The 22,614-nt window shown below is 45.4% G+C and overlaps 1 protein-coding gene across 4 annotated transcripts in view; it reads left to right on the forward strand.

The window, feature by feature from the left end:
- The window catches only part of SDK1 (sidekick cell adhesion molecule 1), a 412,484-nt gene that overhangs the window by 380,636 nt on the left and 9,234 nt on the right, over nucleotides 1–22,614 (forward strand). For all 4 annotated transcript variants that reach the window (XM_055805382.1, XM_055805383.1, XM_005228982.4 and 1 more), the window contains 7 exons: nucleotides 395–532; nucleotides 3,673–3,834; nucleotides 5,036–5,161; nucleotides 13,408–13,572; nucleotides 16,188–16,325; nucleotides 18,308–18,428; nucleotides 18,629–18,758. In XM_055805382.1, coding sequence (XP_055661357.1) covers nucleotides 395–532; nucleotides 3,673–3,834; nucleotides 5,036–5,161; nucleotides 13,408–13,572; nucleotides 16,188–16,325; nucleotides 18,308–18,428; nucleotides 18,629–18,758 — 980 coding nt within the window. The remainder of the gene's footprint in view (nucleotides 1–394; nucleotides 533–3,672; nucleotides 3,835–5,035; nucleotides 5,162–13,407; nucleotides 13,573–16,187; nucleotides 16,326–18,307; nucleotides 18,429–18,628; nucleotides 18,759–22,614) is intronic.

Consider the following 22,614-nt stretch of genomic DNA (forward strand, 5'->3'; position numbering starts at 1 on the left):
CAGCAGCCGCTCAGTCAGACTGAGCTGTCTCTGTGCTGGACGTGACCAAAACGGGAGTGCTCCAGCACAGGGGGAAGGCGATGCCCTTGGAGGTGGCTATGGAGAGGGGGGGTGCACTCAGGCTGTACGCACATGTAGCACCCTTCTGAGGGTCTTTCCCTTTGGTGTCCTGTCTCCTTGCTTCCTTTTGAGGCTCAGCTTTGCAGCTGGGTGGCTGATTTTTTTTTTAGGACAGGCTGGGTTTCTGCAGGACGTTTGGATACAATTGACAAATCCTCTTCTCAGTTTATTTCCTTTAGATTTAGGCTGGGCAGATAAACGGATGTTTTATAATATATATGTATATCAGATTGACTACTCCTACTGCAATTCAATCTCTTTGTAATCCTTCCAGCACCCAGTGCTCCCAGCTTCTTGGCGTTCTCTGAAATCACTTGCACGACACTCAATGTGTCTTGGGGCGAGCCGACAGCAGCAAATGGAGTCCTACAGGGTTATCGAGTAGTCTATGAGCCTTTGGCTCCTGTCCAGGGTAAGAAAGACCTCCGATCATACATATTCATGGAGAAATGACAAAAAAGTACTGTAATATTTTTTATCTCTGCCCAATTTCCCACTTGTTCTCTGCCGTTTTCCAAGAGAAGCCAGGTGGCAGAGGGTAAGTGAAACAATTCCACTTTTGCCAGAAGTCTTCAGCAAACTATAATATTGTGGAATATAGCTTTTTTGTCTGTCCTCTCTCATTTTCTTGCACAAACTATATTCTGTGTGATTTGAAAAGTCATTTTACAGCCATCGTTACCTGGTATGGGCAAAGAGGAAACTCAGCCTGAGAGTGCTGATTGTTTCCCTGCTTTACGCTTTGGAATTGCTGAGTAGGCTCCAGCCCAGAATAGTCATCAGACACATTTGCGTTGCTTATCACATCATGTGTCACTTCTGTTATTGCAAAGATTGCCCGGGCATCAAATGTGCTAGTCATCACTGGTACCGCTGCCACTTTTGACAGGGGAGAATAACTGTGATAGAGATTTAGTTGTGTCTGTTTATACGGAGTTTTCAAGCAGCATTTTTAACCCGGCACTAGATTTCAGCTAGACCACGACAACGTGGTGACCACGAATGTTTCATTAATTTGCCAGAACAGCAACAGAGAAGGATTTGGCAATTTCAATGAAAACAAATTTAAATTTATTCCAAAGGTGAATTAGAAAAAAATTACAAAGTTTGTGGATGGTCTTATTAATATTTTTATATTCCTGGTAGATCGCCAATAGTTCAATAGGATGTCCAATTTGGCAGTGTGACAGCAGGGAGAGTAATTTCAGCCATTGCCAATCCATTTTAAACTCTTTTCCAAAGAAATAAGGGTATCAATCATTTGTATTTGCTGCTTCAGTAAGGAATAAAGATCTATATTGTCTGAATATCCATGTCTCATGCACTGAGAAAGTTACATTCAGGAATGAAAACACGAGAATAAAAGCACTTTCAGCCTTTACGGCTGGCAGGTCTGAGCACAAAGAGCTAGTGCAGAAAGCATTTCTAATTCTGACCAAGAAATGTGCACAGGGTATGCAGGAGGTTCAGGCTGTTTGGGCATTTCCTGCCTTTTCTTCATTCCTACACAATGTTTAAGAATACAGGTTTTCCCCTGAAAATATGGAAGTGTCAGATCATGTTTTCCCTGCATGCATTTGACTTAACATCCTCAGAATCTGTGTTTTGTTTTCTTCTTTTCCCCACCTCATCCTGTGCTGTCTGTGGCTCTGGCTTGTCTCTGTTTCCCCTGTAGAAGATCTCTGATGCGAGCAGGGAGGTTATGGAGGGCTTTTCCTCAGATTCTAAATTTTTTGACTGTATTTGTTTTCCAGTTTCTATCCATTTGCTGTTGTGCCAACCATTTCATTTCAGTAAATATATTTATTCTCCTGCCGTGGTAAGCAATCCCTCCCTTGATGCCATCATTTTCCCATGATAGAAAAGTCATGCTCCGTTATTTAGAGAGCAAGGCAGAGCCAAACTCATTTGAGGATGGAGCACGTAATGGTGCTGAGCGCAGGCAGCAAGGCTTGCGGGGCCAGCAGCTGCCAGATCCCACGATCCAGAGGATCCCTCCAGCCCCAGGTCTCATGTTCCTCCATGCCAGCACTGCAGTGCAGCAACACGGATGGACCAGACCCCCTGGAGCTTTTCTCCTGCATCTTTTGACTTTGCACCCATTTGTGGTTTTCAGCTGAGCATCCTTACCTTTTTGACACCTCCTGCCTTCCCCCTCGCAAGCCACCGCTTAAAACCTGCACGTTTTGCAAAACTTTCTAACAGCAGTCTGCTCTTTAGCACAGTTTTCTCCCGGTTTGACCTTTTTATTGTTTAAGCTTTACAGTGTTATGTTTTACACACTAATAGACAACAAAATTGCCCTGGAGCCTTTTTTAACAGTTCCTTTTTTTTTTTTTTTTTGAACATAACTTCAAAATGACAAATGCTTCCTGATTTGTCTCAGAGAAATGAAATAGTACACCTAGGGAAGGAGAGAGCACTTTTACTGCCTCCTCATTAACCAAGGAAAGATTCTCTGAGTTGTAAATTGTATCTGGGAGAAAACTTTGAACACAAATTGCTTGGACATTATTCTTTATTTAACTGATAAAACCTGAAAGCATCATCTTGATTTGCATAAAATAAGCATCTGGATTGAAAAACATCTTCCTTCTGCATTTTTCTGGAAGGATAAACTAGCAAGCAGCCTTCTCTCGTGGGAAAAAGGTTCTCCCGCTTCCTAGCTTCTTGGTTTGAAATGGGTTATGTGCATCTACAGCACCTGAAGAATGCCAAAAGGACTCTGTAAATTCAAACTTTCTGTTCTGTAAAATATTTTATACATCAAATCCTTTCCATTGACTTACTTTTAGAAAATGTCAGTGAAAACTAGATTTTTTTGGTTCCGAAGCCCTTACTGCTGCTCTGCCCTTTCCTCAGCAATGAGAATGTAAACATGATGCTAGCTATGAACCTTGAAGGATGCAGCACTGTTTTTAATTCACCCCTGTAAGAAAAACTCCTAGGGTGAGAAGGGTGAAACTCAAGTCATGACTTCAGCTCGTGCAAGCTAATAGTGCTTTGATGGCATCCCCTGTTGCGGTGGCATTTATACCCACAAGCGCCCTGTGAGGCACACGTCCTGCGTTCTGCATGCACCTGGCAGTGGTGGAAAGGACAGGACGAGATGAAGGGGAAAAGGCTGGCCCTTGTTTCATCCTCCAAGCAATGGTGTGGGTTACTTGGCAAAAAAGCAGCGGAGAAATGCTCACTTAGGAAGCAATCTGCAACATGCAGTCCTCTTCGTTTACCTCCTCCTTTCTTTCCAGAGTAATTAGTGAAGTTGCGTGTAGTCTCTTGGCAATTTCCCAGTTGTGTTGTAAGGTTTTTTTCTTGTCAGTACCCACTTATCAAGCTTAAACTCTAATTATACTTATCAGCGCTGAAAATTGGCTATTATCACTACTTAAACTCCTGCTAATTGTAAGAAATACTTTCTTAGCAAACTGTTAGATAATTTTACTTACCATCTAGATGTAATAAGCTTCACTTGATTTTTTTTTTTTTTTTTTTTTTTTTTTTTTTGCATCGCAACCTTCTCTTATTTGCCTATCTGCGTGGCTGTTCCAGGAGTAAGCAAGGTGGTGACCGTGGACATTAAAGGTAACTGGCAACGCTGGTTGAAGGTCCGAGATCTCACCAAGGGCATAACCTATTTGTTCAGAGTGCAAGCCCGAACCATCGCCTATGGACCTGAACTGCAAGCCAACATCACAGCTGGGCCAGCAGAAGGTAAGTGGAACCATAAACGCATGTCGCGAGCCAGAGCAGTTACACAAACGCGGACCAACAGCGGGGAATAGTGCACTCAGGGCTTCACATGAATTTCCAAGCCAAGGAGAAGTTGGGTCACAGGAGCTCAGGACATGATTCAGTGGGTTTCACAAGTGCCCATGAAAAACATGTTTCCTTTTTTCCTGAAATCTGGAAGCCTGATGTGAATAAACAAAACAGCGTGAATAAATCATAATGCAAACAGGCTAGCCAGGGATTTCAAAGCTGCAGCCTGACAGCACAGTGAGTAATTCTGACTGTACTGCTCTGCGGTGGAGTCAGAACTGGAATAACTCTGCCGAAACCAGCAGAGGTTCCTGGATGTAAAACCAGAAAGAATTTACAATTATTCTCTCCTGACACTTTGGCTTGTGCAGAGGGAGAGGTCTGCGAATTTGCTGGTATTTTAAGAGAAGCTACAGACTGGATGGCAGCATTCCCTGCCTGGTTCAGTGTCTGTACCAAAAGAGTTGGGTTTCTTATTTGATCAGTGTTTTTTGAAAACCAGATAATCGTAACAAGTTAAATGTTCTGCTACGATACCGGCCTGTCCAGTAAATCACAGAGCATCACTGCAATGGTTCTGGTTTTTGCTTCTTTTCCAGCTCAGGGAAATACTTGCTCCCTCCGTCAGGGCCAGGTGTGGCAGTTCCACCCTTCTAGGCGCCAACAAGCTTTCATTTTATCACAGAGCCCTCCGTCACCATTGTCCGCGACAGCAGCACCGTGGATCCACAGTCTGACTCTCCTGCCTCACCACTGGCAGGATAAAGGAGGAATTCTGTCTAACGTGGCTGTGGCTTCTTCCCAAGGGGACGGGCAGGCAGCTGTCCCCAGGAACCTCTCCCTGAAACTCAGAGGCTGGTCTCACCTCTGAAGTCCAAAACAGCAGTGGCAACGTGCAAACACTGCAGAGATGCTAAGGGTTGACACGAGAGTGGGGTTTCTTTTCCCTTCTTAACACAAGCACCTGTAAAACTCAGGTAACTGCTGGTGCTGGTACCTAAAAGATTAGGTCAATAGCCCATTGAGCTGGTTTATGTCACGTGTATGTTGACCAGTACTGCTAGGTGTTTATTTTTTCCTATATCGGTATAAGAATATAATACTGCCGTCCATCTCCAATAGCACCGCTTCCTATTCTCTTTTCATCCTTCAGGGTCTCCCGGCTCCCCTCAGGAAATTCTGGTGACAAAATCTGCTTCTGGGCTGACGTTGCAATGGACTGAGGGAGATTCAGGAGAAAAACCCACAACTGGCTACATTATAGAGGCACGACCCTCAGGTAAGGCATGGGAAACACTGCGAGCTTGATGCCACGAGTTCCCCTTCCTTCAGCCCACGCCAAAAGCCATCCTGCAGCTGAGAGGCTGGTGGTTGTCCCAGTAAGGCAATGGGATTTTGTGAGAGAACACTGTTGCCAGCCAGTATTAAATGGTTGCTGGTTTATTACGTGGTTTAACAGACTTTCTCCTGTTTAGGAGTAGTCACAGAAAATTACCCTGAGTGCTCTGGCTTTCGCTGTGCTACATCACTGGTAAATCATCCTACTGATGAGCTAATATAGTTAATAATTAAAACTCACTTAAATGCTTACAGCATCTTTCATGCCCAAGGACTAACCAGTACTTGCAAGCTGTATTTTGAGGATCACGGATAGAAGTCTGACCTCTTCTGGAGCAGAACACCACAGCTAATTACTGTTTCTCAGTTAATAATAGGGCCAGCACCTTGGCACCACATACACATCACTTTCCCCATTTGTTCTGCAGGCAGGATGCTTGCAATGGGAGGACAGGAATCCCCTCATCACTACAGTTTTTCCCAGCACTTTCCCAGAGCTCCTTTCCTTCTGGGATTTGCATCATACTGAAGCTGCTCTCTGCTTTTTCCAGAATGTTTTCCCACTTGGACAAGGTCATTTTAAAAGAAGGCATACGCTCCAGCCTGTCCGCAGCCTCTCCCCGTCGGTACCCCTTGCAAATTCCATAAGCGCATGCTTTCTGGTAGCCAAGTCATTAAGAAAAACCAGTGAGCGCTGCCAGACCCCTGCGTAACCTGACGTGGTCATTTCCCTCCCCTCTGACAGAGAACCTTGCTAACCGTTTGCCAAGTGCAGTTTTCCAGCCAGTGATGCATCTACCAGATACTTGTTTCGTGTGGGCCGTGTTTGAATGTCACGATGTCAAAAGCTTTGCTGAAGTCAGGATAGATGATGTCTGCTCTTTCTCCTCTATTGACAAGGTCTGCTACCCTGTCACGGAAGGAAATTAGACATGATTTATACTTGACATATCCATGTTGGCTGCTTGTTCTTCCCTTTTTAACTTCTAGATGCTTGCACATTGCTTGATTATATATTGATTAAATGAACGTTTATCTGTTTGATATATAAAGGATCCTGTTTCTTGTATGTGTCTTGAATGTAAGGTTGCATTTAAAACAGATTAATTATGTGTAACCATACCTGTAACAAAATTATTGCCTGTGTTTCTGTGGTCATCACTGAAGATGATGCCATGAGGCATTTTCCATACCTGCATCTGATAGAATTTGCTCTGTAGTGAGGCTCTGCTGTGACCTTAAAATTTCTTCCTTATTTCTGTCATTTAACCTGACAGTTGTTCTCAAAACCAAAGGCAAGGAAAATGTGTACCTTCTCATAGCACCGGAGTTTCCCAAAGAGAGCAAGATATTTTTTTTAATTAGAGGCATGACAGCACCGTGCTTCTGTTTCACTTACATCAGCGTATCGATTTCTGCCCTTATTTCTTCATAGGTAGAAAATATTGTCTTATTTGAACAGCATTGTTTAGATAGCAAGTTAAACCAAAGCGGTTCATTGAAGTTCACTTATCAGCTTACATTTCCCCTGAACAGGTTTTTTGGACTCAGGGTATTTTACAGGGAAGCCTGCAGCCCATGCACGGATTATCTGCAAGCTGGAAATGCAACTCGTGTGAGTGGTGACATTGCAGGCTCCTCTGCTTTTCCTGGGCTTGTCTCACCGTTGGATGTGAACAAACATTTTACAGTTCATGGCTAAGGGTGTAGGATTTGTGGTCCACTCTTTTTGAGTAGGAAGAAAATAGTCCCTCCAAGGCAGGTCTGAGCTGCATTAACCCAGGGTCACTTCTGCTGGCCCCACTCCACTGATCCTGGAAACACACAGAAGAAGTCTTATTCTCCTGCTCTTGCAACCTGACTGTTGAGGCATTTAATTCCTCTTCAGATTATTTTAATCCTATTCATGCTGCTATAGCAAATGAACTAGGCATTTGTATGCTGGATTCTCATCCTTCGTTCTGGTTGCAGCTGTAGGAAGCGTGAAATGTGATCCAGGAGAGGAGACAGACTAATTGGAACATTTGCTTATTTCACCCAACCGGCGGCTTCCTTTTTGTGCCGCTTTTTTTCCTCATCTCTGCATGGAGGAGTTTGAAATCTGAATTACAAGCTTAACAAAAGCAGGGAACTAATTCCTTCTGTCAGGGCTGGTCATTCAGAGCAGCTTCTGTTTTAATATCGTTCTAAAAATTTGCTTCTGCACGTTGATTTATAAGGGTAGTAGAGCATGGATTGGAGCAACCTTTGTTTTTAAGGAGTTGTTGTCCAAGAGAAGAGCAGTTGACTTGTGCCCTTCACATAAAGTCAAGGAAGGGAAAGATATTCATCCTTCTGAGATCAAAAAGGGGCACAGAACAGACAGATGAAAAGCATTAGCTTGTTGCCAATATTTAAATGCAATACCACTACCTTAGTGTTTCACATCTCAAGTGTCATCTATTATAGGCCTCATTACCCCAAACATTAAATGCTGTATCATCTCATTTTCCCTGCTGTAGCTCCCTGCCAAGACTCTTCCATCAGAGCAGGAGGGTGGCTTTCTGTCAGAGATGGCAAACCCTACCCCCTTTTGTCGCTTCCCTTTGAATTTTTCAGTGTCCTGCTGTGTCTCCCAGGGCTCCGGCTGCCCCGCTGGGTTCAGCGATGGTGGCAGCAGGCAGCTGAGATTGTTCATTTGATCTCCCCGTTTCTCTCCCAGATTTATGGAAGGTGACCAGGCTGACTACCTCCTCTGCATTTTGAATATACCCAGACACCGGGATGGCGCAGGCGAACCAATATTTTTTCCAGGGTGATCTGTGCTAGAGGAAGACATTACAAAACCAGAAGTTTTTTCTTTTCCTTCACCTTCTCTGTCCCTGGAGAAATAGATTCCAGTTTAGCTCCTTGTGCATTACAAGAAATGCAATTAAGCAGCCTCTGTCACTGCCATCGTAAGCACTCCTGAGACGTCAGCTAGGCTGGCTAAGGAACAGGTATTAGATCATGGCCTCAGTTTTTACGTACAGCGGAAAAGACAGATATGGCACGACGCTGTTAAGATTCCCAGTGGGCTCAAAGGAGTGGAGAAACTGGTTTCACCCCTCTTTTCCCAACCCCACGCCACAGCCAAGGCTCCTCTCTCTGTACCATGCTTTAATGGGGGGCATGCAGCCGGTAAAGTACCGAGCATTCTCACACAGACTTGCCTTCCCAGTTATCCCCTGTCTCCAAAGGAGGTGCTTCTGCAGAATGCCCCAGGGGTCACTGCCAGGAGCACAGGGATCTATAACTGCCAGCAGAGACCTTCGTGTGTGTATTGGCTCGCTGCGGTGTTGCCTTGCTGCAGCACGGCCGTGTAGGCGTTCTGGCAATCTGCCTCATCCAACCATCAAATCGTTTAGGTTGGAAGAGACCTTTAAGATCATCGAGTCCAACCATTAGCCCAGCACTGGCAAATCCACCACTAAACCATGCCCCTAAGCAAGCACCACATCTTCGTATCTTTTAAATCCCTCCAGGGATTGTGACTCCACCACTGCCCTGGGCAGCCTGTTGCAGTGCTTGACAGCCCTTTGGGTTGTGTCACTTCAGGAAAAGCCTCCAAACCAGGACAAGCCGATACAGATTTCTTCTTCTGCCTCCTCTCCCCATCAGACGTTTTGGACTGCGTTTGTTTTTCCCAAGCAGGGGGTGACTTAAGCCTGGTGGGGGGGAGTGGCATCTTAACGTGTTCCTAATATTTCCAGCACCACGGCTGGCATGAACAGGCCAGTAAACCTCAGGTCAGCCACAAATCATGAGCTTAGGACACAGACTAGTCGGGGAAGTGTTTTCTTTTGCTCCCCCAGGTGATGAGTTCTATAAAGGCGGCAGGCATTTTGGGGAGAACCCATTTACTTGGAGTGGGAATCGTCCTTCCCGCAAATGCTGGTTTTCACTTCCCACACCCTGAGGGCAGATCTCACTTTAGTTTCCTTTCTGGTGTCTTGAGTCATGTTTTTCTGTTTTCTTCCTTTTCTATTTATTTTTAAACAAATGTGGGAGCGCAGTGTCAAACATGGACACCGACCAGCCCAAGTCAGTAAATTCAAAGTGAAGGGTGCAGCTGCATTGCCGGCAGCTGCCGGGGGGCTTTGGTCCGCTCCTGCTCGCAGACGACGTGCCGAGGCTGACAGTTTGTCAGCCTTCACTTCCCATTCTTGTCCTTTCGCTGGTCTGCACGGCCATCCAGCCCTTTGCCTCTGACTAACACATCCACATTTTAATTTTGTCCTCTGTAGGAGGAACACTACTTGCGTTCAGCCGGCCCTTAACTCTCAACAGCTTCTCCCCTCGTAAACCTCCTAATGTGTAATTAGGATGAAGTTTTACGGCACGGCTCTCCTCTCGCTCCAGGAGGGGAAGGCTGGTGTTTAAGACCCAAATAACTGACAGCTTTCCATCTCCCCAGCCACAGCATCGTGGTTGTTTGTTAGCGGCCTGAGTTAGCAGAGCCAGGAGCCTTCGTTACTGACTGACAGGTTGATTCAGCATGGAGACCCCGATTAACTGCCTGTGAAGCCCGGCCGGCCCCTGGGTGCTCACACAGCTGCAGCCCACGGCGCAGCTCCTCGCCACCACGGGTGGGCTGGGGCAGGGGGCTGGAGGTGGGTGCACCTTCCCCATCAGTCAGCTCCTCTCCCCAGGCATGTGCCTCGCTTCCAAATGGGGCGGAGGAGTCAAGGCGGGGAGATAAAGCTCAGCTCTCATGTCAGCGGGAAATAAGGCTGGGGCAGGGTCTGCTGAAGCGTTGCTAGAAACAAGAAACAAAGTAAAACAGGGTTTTTGGAGGAGCCCTCCCCTTTCCGTCACACATTTAGGCCTGTTTTAAGAGGCTGAGTGCCCAGTGAAAGGCGATGTGAAATGAGGAGAAGGACAGATGTTACTGCAGGAAGAGCATCTGCGAGCAGTGCGGGCGCATCCCCGTGCAGCTGTGCTGCCTCCCTCGGATGGTGGCCGGGGCAGGCTGTGCCTCGCGCCTCGTGGCGAGAGCCCGGCGATGCAAACTTTGCTTTCCTTGGCGGTTTCTATGAGTTAATACCCACCTGATAGCCCAACCACGCTCTTTCCTCCTTAAACTAAGTGGAAAATACTGTGTACAGTGTGCTAACGATTTTCTACTGAACTTAAAGGCCAATCTTGGCTATCACAAGTGACCTTCTAATGAATTCTCTTTCAGCTGAACTTCTAACATTTAGAGCAAACCTAGTTTTGAGGGATGGGGAAGAGATGCAGTGTATGAATTCACAAGCGTGTGTTCAATATTTAATATCAAAGTTCACCACTGAAATAAAACGCTTTTTTTAGTTTGGAGATATCTGATCGCGATCTCTGTCTACAAAGTGAGGACTGAATGTTCCGGATGGAGATGAGATAAATTAATTGAGGCTCTGGAATTAAAAAACTTGTTGGCCAGGTCTTGGGAAGCCACAGACTACACCATGCGTAGCACTGGGTTGGAGTCAGCAGTGGGGAAGACATAAGGATGTCCCCTGTTTCAGGTCGCCACCCTGTAGACTTCTGACGGCTGTAGCTGCACCAGCACCTCTCTGGGATCCCAAGGATCACTCCTTGGGTCCTATCTTGGCCAAGCCCTGATTCCTACCCCAGAAAAACAGTTTGGGCAAAGATTCTTTCAATGACTAAGAGCGTGGTGGGCCGGAGAAGTTAAGGCCACCAGCTGGAGCATCTCTGAGCCCCTGTGAGACAGGAATACTGCTGAAGGAACATCTGCCAGCAGCCTTTGCTGCCCCACACCACTGCCACCGTAGCCAAGGGGACAGAGAGGTGGCAATGCGATGTTGACTTCTCAAGGGTAGTTTTCCCGACTTACTACAAGCTTTACAGAGGGGTTAAATTTACACTTCTTGGTCTGCTGGATATTCTGCACTGTGCACCCTGATAGGTTTGAGAAAATGAGTGAGAAAGTGTCTGTGTGAGCAGTTGTGTTTGTTGCAATGAGTACGGAACATTCATTTTTATTGTTGCCTTTTCTTCCCCCGTTTAAGTGGCTTTCAATGCAAACAAATTGCTTTTCAGACAATTCACAATGGGCTCAAATTCTCTTATTGCTGTTTACAAATGTGTTTATGAAAGCTCAGGCAATTCTAGCAATTATGGCAATATTTTATAGTCTGAGATGCATCTTCCTAGTACTGGTGGTTGCAACAATCTGACTTTGAAAATGCATCCCTCACTCCACCCTCTTCGGAGAAACTAAATCCCAAGCTCCTTTTTTATTACGTTGTAAGTTTACGTGGTAGAAATAATCTAGCCTTCTATTGCCCTGTAAAAGGGAAGTCAATATTTTATCTCTTGTTTTATAGCCATTGTAATATCCAACTAATACATAACAATGGTACATTATGATAACTTCATTATACTCTGATCATGCTGGTGAATAATGTATTGGTCTGAATTTTAAGCATGACGGAAAAATTACCGATTTTTATTGTTCTTTGGTATTTCTCAAATGTACCTGGCGCAATAACATTTCAGCCTGCTTTTTGCATCCACTGAGCCTGCCAATCCTCCTGATCAGAAAATATGTAGTCGGGGGGCTGTTAGGTGTTGCGTGTGTTGCTAGACGTGTAGCACGGTACAAATTACCGAGCTGATATTTACTGATGCCAAAGTTAAAACGTTCACATGGAAATGCACCTGCAGTGTTAATCAGTTAATCTTTGTTGCTATTCCCTGTTGCACAGAAATAGGCGAAGGGCCAAATTTTGCTCTTATTACACCAGCACAATTTCGGCATCGCTGTGGTGACTCCAATTAGTTTACACCCAGGTAAATGCAAAGCAAATGAGAACAGATTCCTGCCTTACATTGCAGCAGCGGAACAAGTCACTGAGGCTTGCTGGCTCCGGCTTTATTGTTACCTTGATAACACCTCAAGCTCCAGAAGTCATGCTGATGCTCAAATCTCGCAGCACAGAGGACTTTCTTTCAAAGCAGGCAGCTCCTGTGCTGGAGCCATATCTATGCAGAGGTTATCATCCTATTCCCATGGCTGTGGGACATGCAGAGAAAAACAGACATTGCTCAAACAGCTTTGATGACTAAAAGTAAAAGCCCAGTGGGGTACTTGCAAGGTCAGAGCTCTAAGAGCTGCGCTGGCTTAGGCTAGCTGAGACTTGGCCCCATGCGTAGACAGTAACTCCATTTTGTCAGTGAAAGTGCTGGGCACCAATTGTTACTGAGAAGCAGTCTGTTTAGATTAATGTTTGATTCCTGCACTCAGAATTATTGACTGACGGTTTTAATTATAGTTGGTTTTGTTCTTATTAGTAACAGCATCCCTCTTGTTGGAAGTTCTTTCCATTGTAGTCAAGTGAATATAAGATTACGGGTATGGATCAGGAACCAGAATGGTGCCTGGTCAGGATGTGCATCTGGATCGATGTCAGTAAGGCTGTGGAGAACAGAGGTTACCCTGCTGAAACACTCTCATCAGAATGGCATTGTGTTTCTAACAGCTTTGAGAGGTTTCTAACACAAACAATAACTCATTCCTGTTTGAAATGGCACTGAAGTGCAGTGTTGGCTGCCTCACCCTGCGGGCTGTGCCGTGCTGCGGGCCACCGCACACAAAGGACATTTCATTTGTGATGCTGTGGAGCAAGCAGCACTCCAGTGACACCAGTCCACCAGGCACCAGTTCATGCAAGGCCGCGGTACTTCCCACCAAGACCCATATCTGGCATTCATTTGCAAAGCCTAGCCTACACAGTTCGATAGGCAAGCCAGCCGTGCAATGTAAAAAGCAGGAAAAACCTGTGCGATTAGGGCTCATTAATGTAACAGGTTGCTTTGGGTTTACTTGCTCTGTCAATAACAAGCGTGCTGATGGGGTGACCTCGCCTGATCAGGAGGGACCCAGATGGCTGGCAGCTGCTCGAGCCAGCTCAGGTCTCTGTGGGTGCTGCTGCTGATTTTAGAGGAGATTTCTTCCATCTGGGCTGTTACAAGACCCCATCCCAAATAAATGCCGTTACAGCTGGGGTCTGGCAGGGCATTCCGTGTATCACCGAGCAGCCTTCAGGTGACCACCCCGCTGCCTGTGGGTGAAACACAGCTAATGACGATTTTTTTTCAACAAGCAGAAGGAAGCGCCAAGTGGCACGGTTCATGTCATTTCTCTCCTGGTTGCTTTCCTAGATGAAGGGCTGTGGGATATGTTTGTGAAGGACATCCCCCGCAGTGCTACCTCCTACACAGTCGGCCTGGACAAACTCAAACAGGGGGTGACCTATGAATTTCGAGTGGTGGCTGTCAATGAATTTGGCTATGGAGAACCAAGTCTTCCCTCTGTGGCAGTATCAGGTAATCACATGTTGTTGGGGTTTTTTTAATACCTTTTCCAATTGAATTTCTTGGGCTGGGGCGGGGGGAGAGGAAAAAAAACCCAACCCAGATTCTCGAGCTGCAACAAATAACCAAGGACAGCTTGTTTTTGCTTGTTTTAGGGTAAAACCAGAGTGATATAGTGGTGAATCAAGGCTGGTTATTACAGTATGCTTTACTCTCAAAAGGAAAAATCCATATGTGCCATTTTTCAGTTTGACAAAGAACCTTCTCAGGAATTTCACAAGTGTTTATATGTAAGATCTCTTGCCCTAAGACTAATTTACACAGTCTACAATTTATTTGCTTTTTCTCCTTTCATAGTCTGTTGGTTTGTTTGTTCTGCTTCCTTCTGTTTTTTTCCCAGGGTTCTCTGACAAACATTTTCTCTGTTATTTTGTATTTAGCTCTCAAAAACAGTTTCACAAAATTATTCCTGAGATCCTCTGAGCTAGCAGTTCCAGTACGATGTGATGCCTCCAGTTCCCCTTCATCAGAGCATCACCTCCTTGGTGATGTTCTCGGGCTCTTCCCACCCTCCCTTCTCTCTTGTGCTTATTCCCAGAAAACAGGGTTATGGCCCAAACATGCTTCCAAGAATCTCTTTGAGCAGCCTGGCACTCTGGGTGTCTGAAGGAACTTCAGTACCACAAAAAGCAAACCACTCAGGTGGCCACGTCTGGGTGGCTGGAGTTCAGTGGTCCGTTGTGAAGTGAGGGAGCTTGCCCTTGGAAGAAGCTTTGCTTCAGGTCCCCTCTCACCCCACGGGGACAGCTGTACTCCAGGTTGCCTTTGAGCAATAGGTTTCATCCTTGCTGTGTTAGCAAAGAGAGACAAGAAGAATAAAAGAACCCGATAAAGCAGCTTTGCGATTCAAAATTCTGGAGAGTCATGCGAAACTGGCAATGCTCCAGTATCTGGAGTGGCTTTTATCTCTTTGCTCCTCCAGTGAAAAGCACCAACGCCGTTCAACAGTTACCCAGCAGGCAAGAGCAGTAAACGCTGCTATCGCCATCACGGCGGCGTTTGTCCTTACACAATTAACCACTTAGCCTGCGAGAGCTGTCTGTGGATTTCAGCGTGAGTGCTACTACCCTTGCTTTTCTCCTTCAGGACAAGGGCATAGACAACCCATTTCAAACATCAAGAGTCAGTGTTTTTCCTATCTGTGGTTTCACAGAGGCTATAACACAACGTAAAGGGTCAGTAATCATGTCAGCCTCTCCTTTCCTGGAAGACATTATTCCTCTGAAGCCGGGCATGCATCTCCTTGTGATGCTTTTTATAAATAAACTGCTTGTTTGTAAGTTCTCCGCTGGAACAGAACTATTTAATTCACCTCCTTTTGATGCTTCAGTGTTCATCTCAAATTGCTGCATGAAAGTAAGAGGTTTCCGTTGAGATTCACAGTCATAAAAGTATAAAGCATTTTAGGCTGGCCACTTCAGCTAGCAGAGGGAGGTATAAATTGCACTGAATCTGCTCAGCCCAGCATGGCTCGTGCAGTTTGCCTTAGGACTTTATTGGCCTGGCCTGGCCGCCTAGCAAAGAAAGATCACGGCTGCTTTTCACTGCTGTGGGATACCCGGTGATCTGGAACAAATTTCAGCTCGTATCATCAGGCTTACAACAGGCTTGTGGTTAGATCCAGGGCTCAGGACAGTTGGGGAAAGAGAGTGCCTAGCTTCAGTGATAGCGAGGGGTTGGTCTCCTGGCATTACCTGTTCCCATCAGGTGATCTACCTTATGGACTACAGGGAAATTACACACAGCTGCTGGCTTGTGCTCCAGCAGCAGCATTTGTTTCACAAAGCTGAGGGATGCTGACAAAGAGACTATCACCGTGAGAAAATAACAATAGTTATTCCTTTAAAGCAAGACTGGCAAGATAACTCTAGAAGGGGGAAGTTAGTATCATTTTGCGTCTCCAGTTGAGGTCAAATGAGGTGAAATGACTTAGGACTGCATGAAATTCAGGCAACTGAATTGATCCACGGGCTGCACATCAGGCTTGGCTAAACTGATGGGGAAATGATAGGGAGTAGCAGTGAATGTTGGAAGTTGGAGTTAATGGAGGCACTGAAAGACGCTGAACCAAGAGTACTTTGTTCCCTGGCACTAGCTGTATTTTTCAAAGAGCCACTGAGTGGCATTTTGGAGAGGCAAGCCTCTTAAAAAGTGGAATAACTGTGGGTCATGACAGATGTATTAGTGGTTCCTTTGATGCAGGGAGTACTAAGCATACCGCAATAGTTAAGAAATGTAGGTGTGCAGAGCTGTGGAAAGAAACCTCCCTCTCTTTACTCGGTGATAATTTCTTCTTAGCTAAGAGATTCTGGAGTGCTGGTCTGGGTGTATGAAAGCTGCTTGTGGAGATGCTGGAGCCGTGATGTGCTCCTGTTCTCTTTGCTATCCTAGAAGCATCAGCAAGCCCCTTGAAAGTCTGACTGTGGAGTAGACTTTGAACACCCCTCCATCCTGAACACTATCATAGATGCATCGTTCACTGTGGGGAAGAAGAGAAAATGTTGAAGGAAGAAAAAAAAAAAAGGAATTGCGGTGGTTTTTTGCTTTATATTTTTTTTCTCTTTCAGCGCAAACGGAAGCCCCTTTCTATGAGGAGTGGTGGTTTCTGCTAGTGATGGCTCTCTCGAGTCTGATCCTCATCCTCCTGGTGGTCTTTGCATTGGTCCTGCATGGCCAGAGCAAGAAGTACAAGAACTGCAGCACAGGTAAGACATGGGCTCCATGCTGTGCATGCACTCTGAAGAGCTGTGGGAATTAGAAAGGTCTTCCCTTTGAGTCAGCATGGACTCTTTTTATAGGTATTTGGCTTGCAGAAGAATGATCTTTTTGCTGTCTGGTTTGATAGAAATGGCTTTTGCCTATAGCCTTACTGGGCAAAGAGTGCCTGATTTTATTAGGTTTTGGATGCTAACCAGCCACGGGCTTGGACAGGACAGCATCTGGAAGTCCCAGAGACTGTAGCAAGAGCCAAGGAGTCTGGGTCAAATGCTGCAAAATGACCACAAAAAAGGAATGAGCTGAGACTTCCTTTAGCTTTGTCATCGTTCCCTGGTAGATGGGGAGAAGAAGAAAGATTCTGCTTTTCAGTGACTGTACCCAATGCGGATATTCTAGGTCTGTATGTGTGAGGACTATATCACAAGCCCTTTATATTAAACAGAGTGCCCTGCATCTCATGTTCATTTCCTAAGCCAAGCTGCAGTTGCTGGGCTGGGGGTCAAGCGACAAGAAGGTGTCTTGGTTATCTGGACCTGTTAGACTTTAATGCATAATGAACATCAAGCTCTGAATTTTCCTTTAGTTACGATTTTTACCAGTCTCCTTTCTGAAAGGAAAGAGGAGCTGCCTGCTCTAAAACTAGGAATGTTATAATAGTCCCCTTTCAAAATGCTTATTTCTTGAAGTCTGATTACTGTTTTTACCTTTTCTTCTCCTTAAATGATAAAATCCTGGAAGGGTTATTCACACATGTATTTCTCCAGTAGCCTCCTCCATCTCCAGCAAGAAATTGCTCTGATGCCAGGAGGTGTCAAAAAAACCACATTAATGAGTGGGATCAGGTTCATGGAACATTGTGCTACCTCTTCTTAGGGATTCATGTAATGAAGGAGTCTTCCAGGCAGTATTTAGTAATTTGGTCCCAAAGTGAAGATCTTTTCTTTCTTTATAATTCACTTCTAACACGTGTTAGAAAATCAGATTTCAGTCCCATGAGATAGAAGAGGTATGAACACCGTGGCATTTTACCAATTTAATACTATTACATATTTGTATGCATAGCTCATAGGAAATCTCTCATCTTCTTAGTTTTGCTCCGTGTTTGGGGGACAGACATGAAAAGACAGGTCAGACCTGTGCTGTCAGATACCAGTGTTCACACTGAGTCTTAATGTAGCACTGAAATTGAAGCCAAGGATAAAGCACCTGTCTGCTGCAAAGTGGCAATATGCAACCGGTCCTTCTCCCCAGGACACAAGCTGAGCTCACACCTTTGGGATTACAAAGACTGAGCATGGGAGAGAATAAGCTCTTGCTATATTTGATTACAAGAAATAATACACTTTGCTGTGTTTTTCCTCTTCTTCCAGTCCCCTGTCCTTTTCCCTGCCTTACATTGTCCAGTGCTTTCTCACGTCTATATCGTATCCTCATTACAGCTCTGACATCTTTTTCCTATTTGCTATCCACTTACCCTTTCTCTTGCTTTCTTTCCTGCCTTTTTTTCCCCCCCTCCTTTTCCTCTTTTCCTGCCTTTCCTAGTTTTACTTTCTCTTGCTTTGCTTCAGTCAGCACGAATGAGATTCATAGCACCTGATTTAGGACATCTTCAGTAGCCACTTGAATTAGTCACCGAGTTCCTATTTATAGTCGAAAGACAAGAACAAACACTTTTGGAGCACAGTTCATCTGTGCTATTTTAGATACCTCCGAATGAAATGCATCCATCCATGACTCTTCCTTTCCCCTCTTTTGGCTCCTTCTGCCTGTTCACACCCCTGATAACTTTCTTCCCTTCACTCGGATTGTCCTCTTTCGCCAGTAAGAAAGGGAAAGAGATTTTCAAAGAATTAATGCTGTCATAAAATGCAAGGAAGGAAAAGTTAGCTCCTACAGTTGTATTTGGGGGGGGGGGGGGGGGGGGGGAAGTACCTTTGTTTCAGTGGATTCTTTCATTGCCTGGCTCCAGGTAAAACCATCTCCAATGTGGAAGAGTCAGTGACCCTGGACAACGGAGGCTTCACTGCTCTGGAGCTCAACAGCAGACACCTGAACATCAAGAGCACTTTCTCAAAGAAAAATGGAACCAGGTAAGAAGCTGGGACCACCACGCCCTTGAAAAAGGCTTTTTATCTACCTTCAAGCAACTGTTACATAGGTAAAGGGGGCTGTTGTCTGGAGGATCTAAGGAGGACTTTAAGGCCCAAGCCACTGCCCAGGGTCTGCTTTGGGTGTCTAAGCATTCAGAGAAATGACAACACTCAATACACTCACCCTTTATGTTCCCTAGGTCTCCTCCTCGCCCAAGCCCGGGGGGGCTGCACTACTCTGATGAGGATATCTGCAACAAGTACAACGGAGCTGTGCTGACCGAGAGCCTGGGCCTGAACGAGAAGCCCTTAGAAGTGTCAGAGTCGGAGGTAAGGGCTTCCCTTTGCCTTTTCAGATGTTGCCCAGTCACTGCAGACGTTCGTTTCCCCACTGAATCCTGGCAAGCCTTTGAAGTCCCAGTCCCATACCTGTGTTAGACTGTTGTCACTGTTTGTCTGCCTTGGGGACTTCAAAACGTTCAGTTCGCCAGGCTGTTTGCATGACATCTTAAAATTAAAGTGTCAAAGGAAAGAATGACAAGCAGGACCCAGCCAGGGCAGATTCCAGACCTGACCTTGGCAGATATTCACAGGTTTTGTAGTGTTACCTAGAAACACAAGTGCAATCAGCCAGGCAGTGTGTGCTGACCTCTCTGGAAGGGGCTGCACGTTCCGTTCTGCCTGTGGGCTGCAAACTTGGAGCAATTTTGGGAAAACATCCCTGTGCTGCGAAATAACCAGCTGGCAGCAGCTACTGCCTGGATGAGGTTGATGGTGGGACGCGCTTTGGGTTGTTGCATTGACTGAAGCACGGCATGTGGCTTGAAGTTTTCACAGTGCCCTTTTTAGACAGCTACAGCATACACCAAAATCTGGAAGACCGGTCTGGAGTGGTGATAACTGCTGCCTCTGTTACTGAGCGAGTGAGTGGGGAAGGAGTAATGGCAGGGACCACACGGCCATGGCCATGAGGGACCAGCATTTGGGTTTCTGAACACCCCAGCCTGCAGCCTTAGTCCAACTCAAGAGGAGTCTTCTGCTCTGGTTGCCTTTAGCCTATGTTCTCCAAGGAAAGAGGGTGCGTGCTGGCATGATCCTTCCGGCAGCGCTCCATCTCGGGTCTTATATCCCCTTTAAGAAGAAAGAAAGTGCTTGCGGTCTGTAAAAGTCCAACAGTGGCCAGGGGTGAACAGGCAGACTTCAAGGAATATCCAGAAAGGTAAATCTGTCTCTAAAATCGTGTGTCATCAGCTGAGCTCCTGATGAATCCGAACTGACAGCACAAGAAGCGAGCAGTGGGCCAAACCACTCGGAACCCGACCCTTCTAGCAAGAATAAATCAAAAGCAGCAAGTAGTGAAAGAAGATGACAGTTTTCATCTGTAGCTTTTCTGCACCTGCAGCTACAGCTGCTTTTCCTGGCTACCTAGCTCTCACCTCCTGCTAATTACCACCGACAGCCTGCTGCTTGGTGCTGCCCCGTGGCCAAGCCGGCGTGCGGGCAGCTTTCCTGGGTGTAGCTGAAGCTGCTGGCTGTGCAACGCGCAAGTGTTACCCTCCAGATGAAACCCATAGTGCTTTGGTCGTGTCACCGTAACAACCCAGCATTAAACCTGTCATTAAAACAGTTTGCTGAGCATGATCATGAATTTAGCACTGGCACCTTTTGACATTAATTTCAATGCCCTGTGTGGTATTTCCCGGTAATGCACAAAAGTCTACTCGCAGGGTGTCATTACTGCCTTCTATATGCACTCCCTGTACAGCATATAGAAGAAAGTGGGGTTTGTCTCTTTTCTTGGGCTATTATTAATATTATTTATTTACTGTGGATCGCAGTTGAGCCTGAAGGTCTCAACTGAGATTCTAGCGTTTTTGTGAATCTCTGAATGCATGTGAGTATGTGAACAAAATATGAGTTTTTGTGAATCTCTGTATGCATGTGAGTATGTGAACAAAATATGCCTCCTGTTTTTCCTTGGGCCGTAGACATACAGCCCGTCTGTATAATGTCTTTGATGCTTGGGTTTGGGGGTTTTTTGGTTTGTTTTTTTTGTAGTGGGGAGTGCTTTTAGGCATGAAATGTTAATATGCTCCCAGTAGAGGTAGCGATAGGAGATGCTGCTTTTTGATCAGCCTGAAAATGCTGTTTACATTGGCTGGTACAGACGGGAGGTGAGGGTGGGTTGGGGCAGAAGGGGATATAGATCTTTGACCACTCTCTTTTCAAGTATTCCTGTACCTATTAGCTCTTCCTGTTTGTCTTTTCTGTTCTTTTTGTTTCTGTTCTCAAAGGAGATCTTAACAGGCAAGCGCTGTTTTCTGAGAATTTCAGAATTTCCATCTCTCTCAGCAGGCAGGAACGTTTCCTGTTATATGAAGAGTTAAAACCATCTTTTTATATAAGCGCTCTACACAGGTTTGGTCCTCTGCAGGAAAGGGGGTCCTGGTGCTGTTCTCCTCTAACACATCTTTGTGTGGATCTCAAATTCCACTTAATCCGATGCACATTAAGGGCAGGCAAGGCCAAAACCTGTGCTTTGGCTTTCCACTCGCCTGTCATCTCGTTGCTGCTTAGTCTCAGCTCTGTTGCCTGAGGTGTCAAGATTTTGTATGGAAAAGAAGGAAGCTCACTGGCTTCAGGTCTCATGGGGTTTACTGAACATGAAGAAGTCGGTGAGAAACTCTGGGGCTGCCTGACTGCACTTAGAGCTGCCGCAGAGCCTTCCTCCGAGATCCCTCCTGATGAGGATAGCGAGAGAGAAGCAAAGGAAATCAAGCAGACCAAGCAGTGCTCTTAATATTCATAAATCAAGTGGTTAACTTACTCCATGTCATGAAAGCCAAGCACCAATACTGTTAATGAGGTTAAAGTAGTTTAATTGGCAGGTATGGAGGAAGGTATGCAAAGAGTGTAATTTCTAAATGATTAATAATAATAGGCTTTTAGATAATGAGTCAAGTGGATGAGGCTCTGGACCGATAATCTGAAGAAATTTGGTGTTTGCCCTGTACAGAAATGTGGTGATGTATCTGCAGTGTCATCCAGCCATGGAAGAGCAGTTTTACAGGAGGGGAGGGGAGGGTGGTGTGTGTTTGTTTGTTTGTTTGTTCTCACATGTCCTTGTGGTCTCCCAAAAACTGTTTTCAGGAGATAATATCCTCACAGATTGTGCGCGTTATCAGTCAGTGCCGAATCCTGGCAACACTGGGGTCTTGCCCAGCTGCTCTCTGCAGTCTAGCTGACTTTTGCCTTCTCAGCTCTGTAGGAAGATATTCTAAATTTCCACTTAACACTTAATAGGGAATATGGTTTAACTATTTTCCGATAAAGTTCTCCAGTGATTTTGACAGGTTGGGCACCATGTGGAAACCAGCTGCAGATGACATTAAGTAAGCAAGGTTTCCTGTGTCTGGAGAAATCCTCTTGCATCCTACCTTGTCTCTTTTACAGCGTATTAATGTCATGTCAACCAAAAGAAACTGCTGCCACCTATATTTTTAAAAATAATCTTATAAGGATGTTTCTTATGCAATCACTATATAATATATATATATATAATTGGAACTATTTTCAGTTTCCTCATTGACTAAGCTAGCTAACTCTGGTCGCTGACTTGCCTCTGAACAGCGCTTGCGTGTTTCATACTGTCAATAAAACACGTAAATAGCCCCTCATTTTCCGTATTTGTTGTTTCATAGGCATCCATGCACCTTTGGTTGACAGTCTGTAATGTCACCGCACACCCAATCACACTCCAGCCTATGGAGGTTTCCAAGGTAACAAAGCCACAGTTGCACAGAAGGGAGAAAACCAAAAACAAAGCAAAAAGCCCCGTAGCATTTCTGTTTGCTCAGTAGTTTAAAAAAAACACTAAAAAAAGTAATCCTCTAGAATAAGCCGTCTGGATTGTCATGCAAAACAGGTTTATCTTGCTTCTTGATTTTCACCGGAGCAGAGGGGGGTATGGGATGGCAATTTAGAGAATTCCTTCCTGGGAAGGGCAGTTATTAGTACCTTGCTCAGAGCAGACTTTAGCAGATACTTGAGTAACATGAACAGAATAGTCAGTTCCTGCCTGTTCTGAAGGGAGCACAAAGAAAATGCGTTGTATTGATTCTAATAAGCAGGTTATCCTTTCCAGCGTCAGTGCTAATGATGGGGAAAGGCTGAAGCTAGTGCAGCT

This window comes from Falco peregrinus, chromosome 5, assembly GCF_023634155.1.
Source record: "Falco peregrinus isolate bFalPer1 chromosome 5, bFalPer1.pri, whole genome shotgun sequence".
NCBI classification, from domain to species: domain Eukaryota; kingdom Metazoa; phylum Chordata; class Aves; order Falconiformes; family Falconidae; genus Falco; species Falco peregrinus.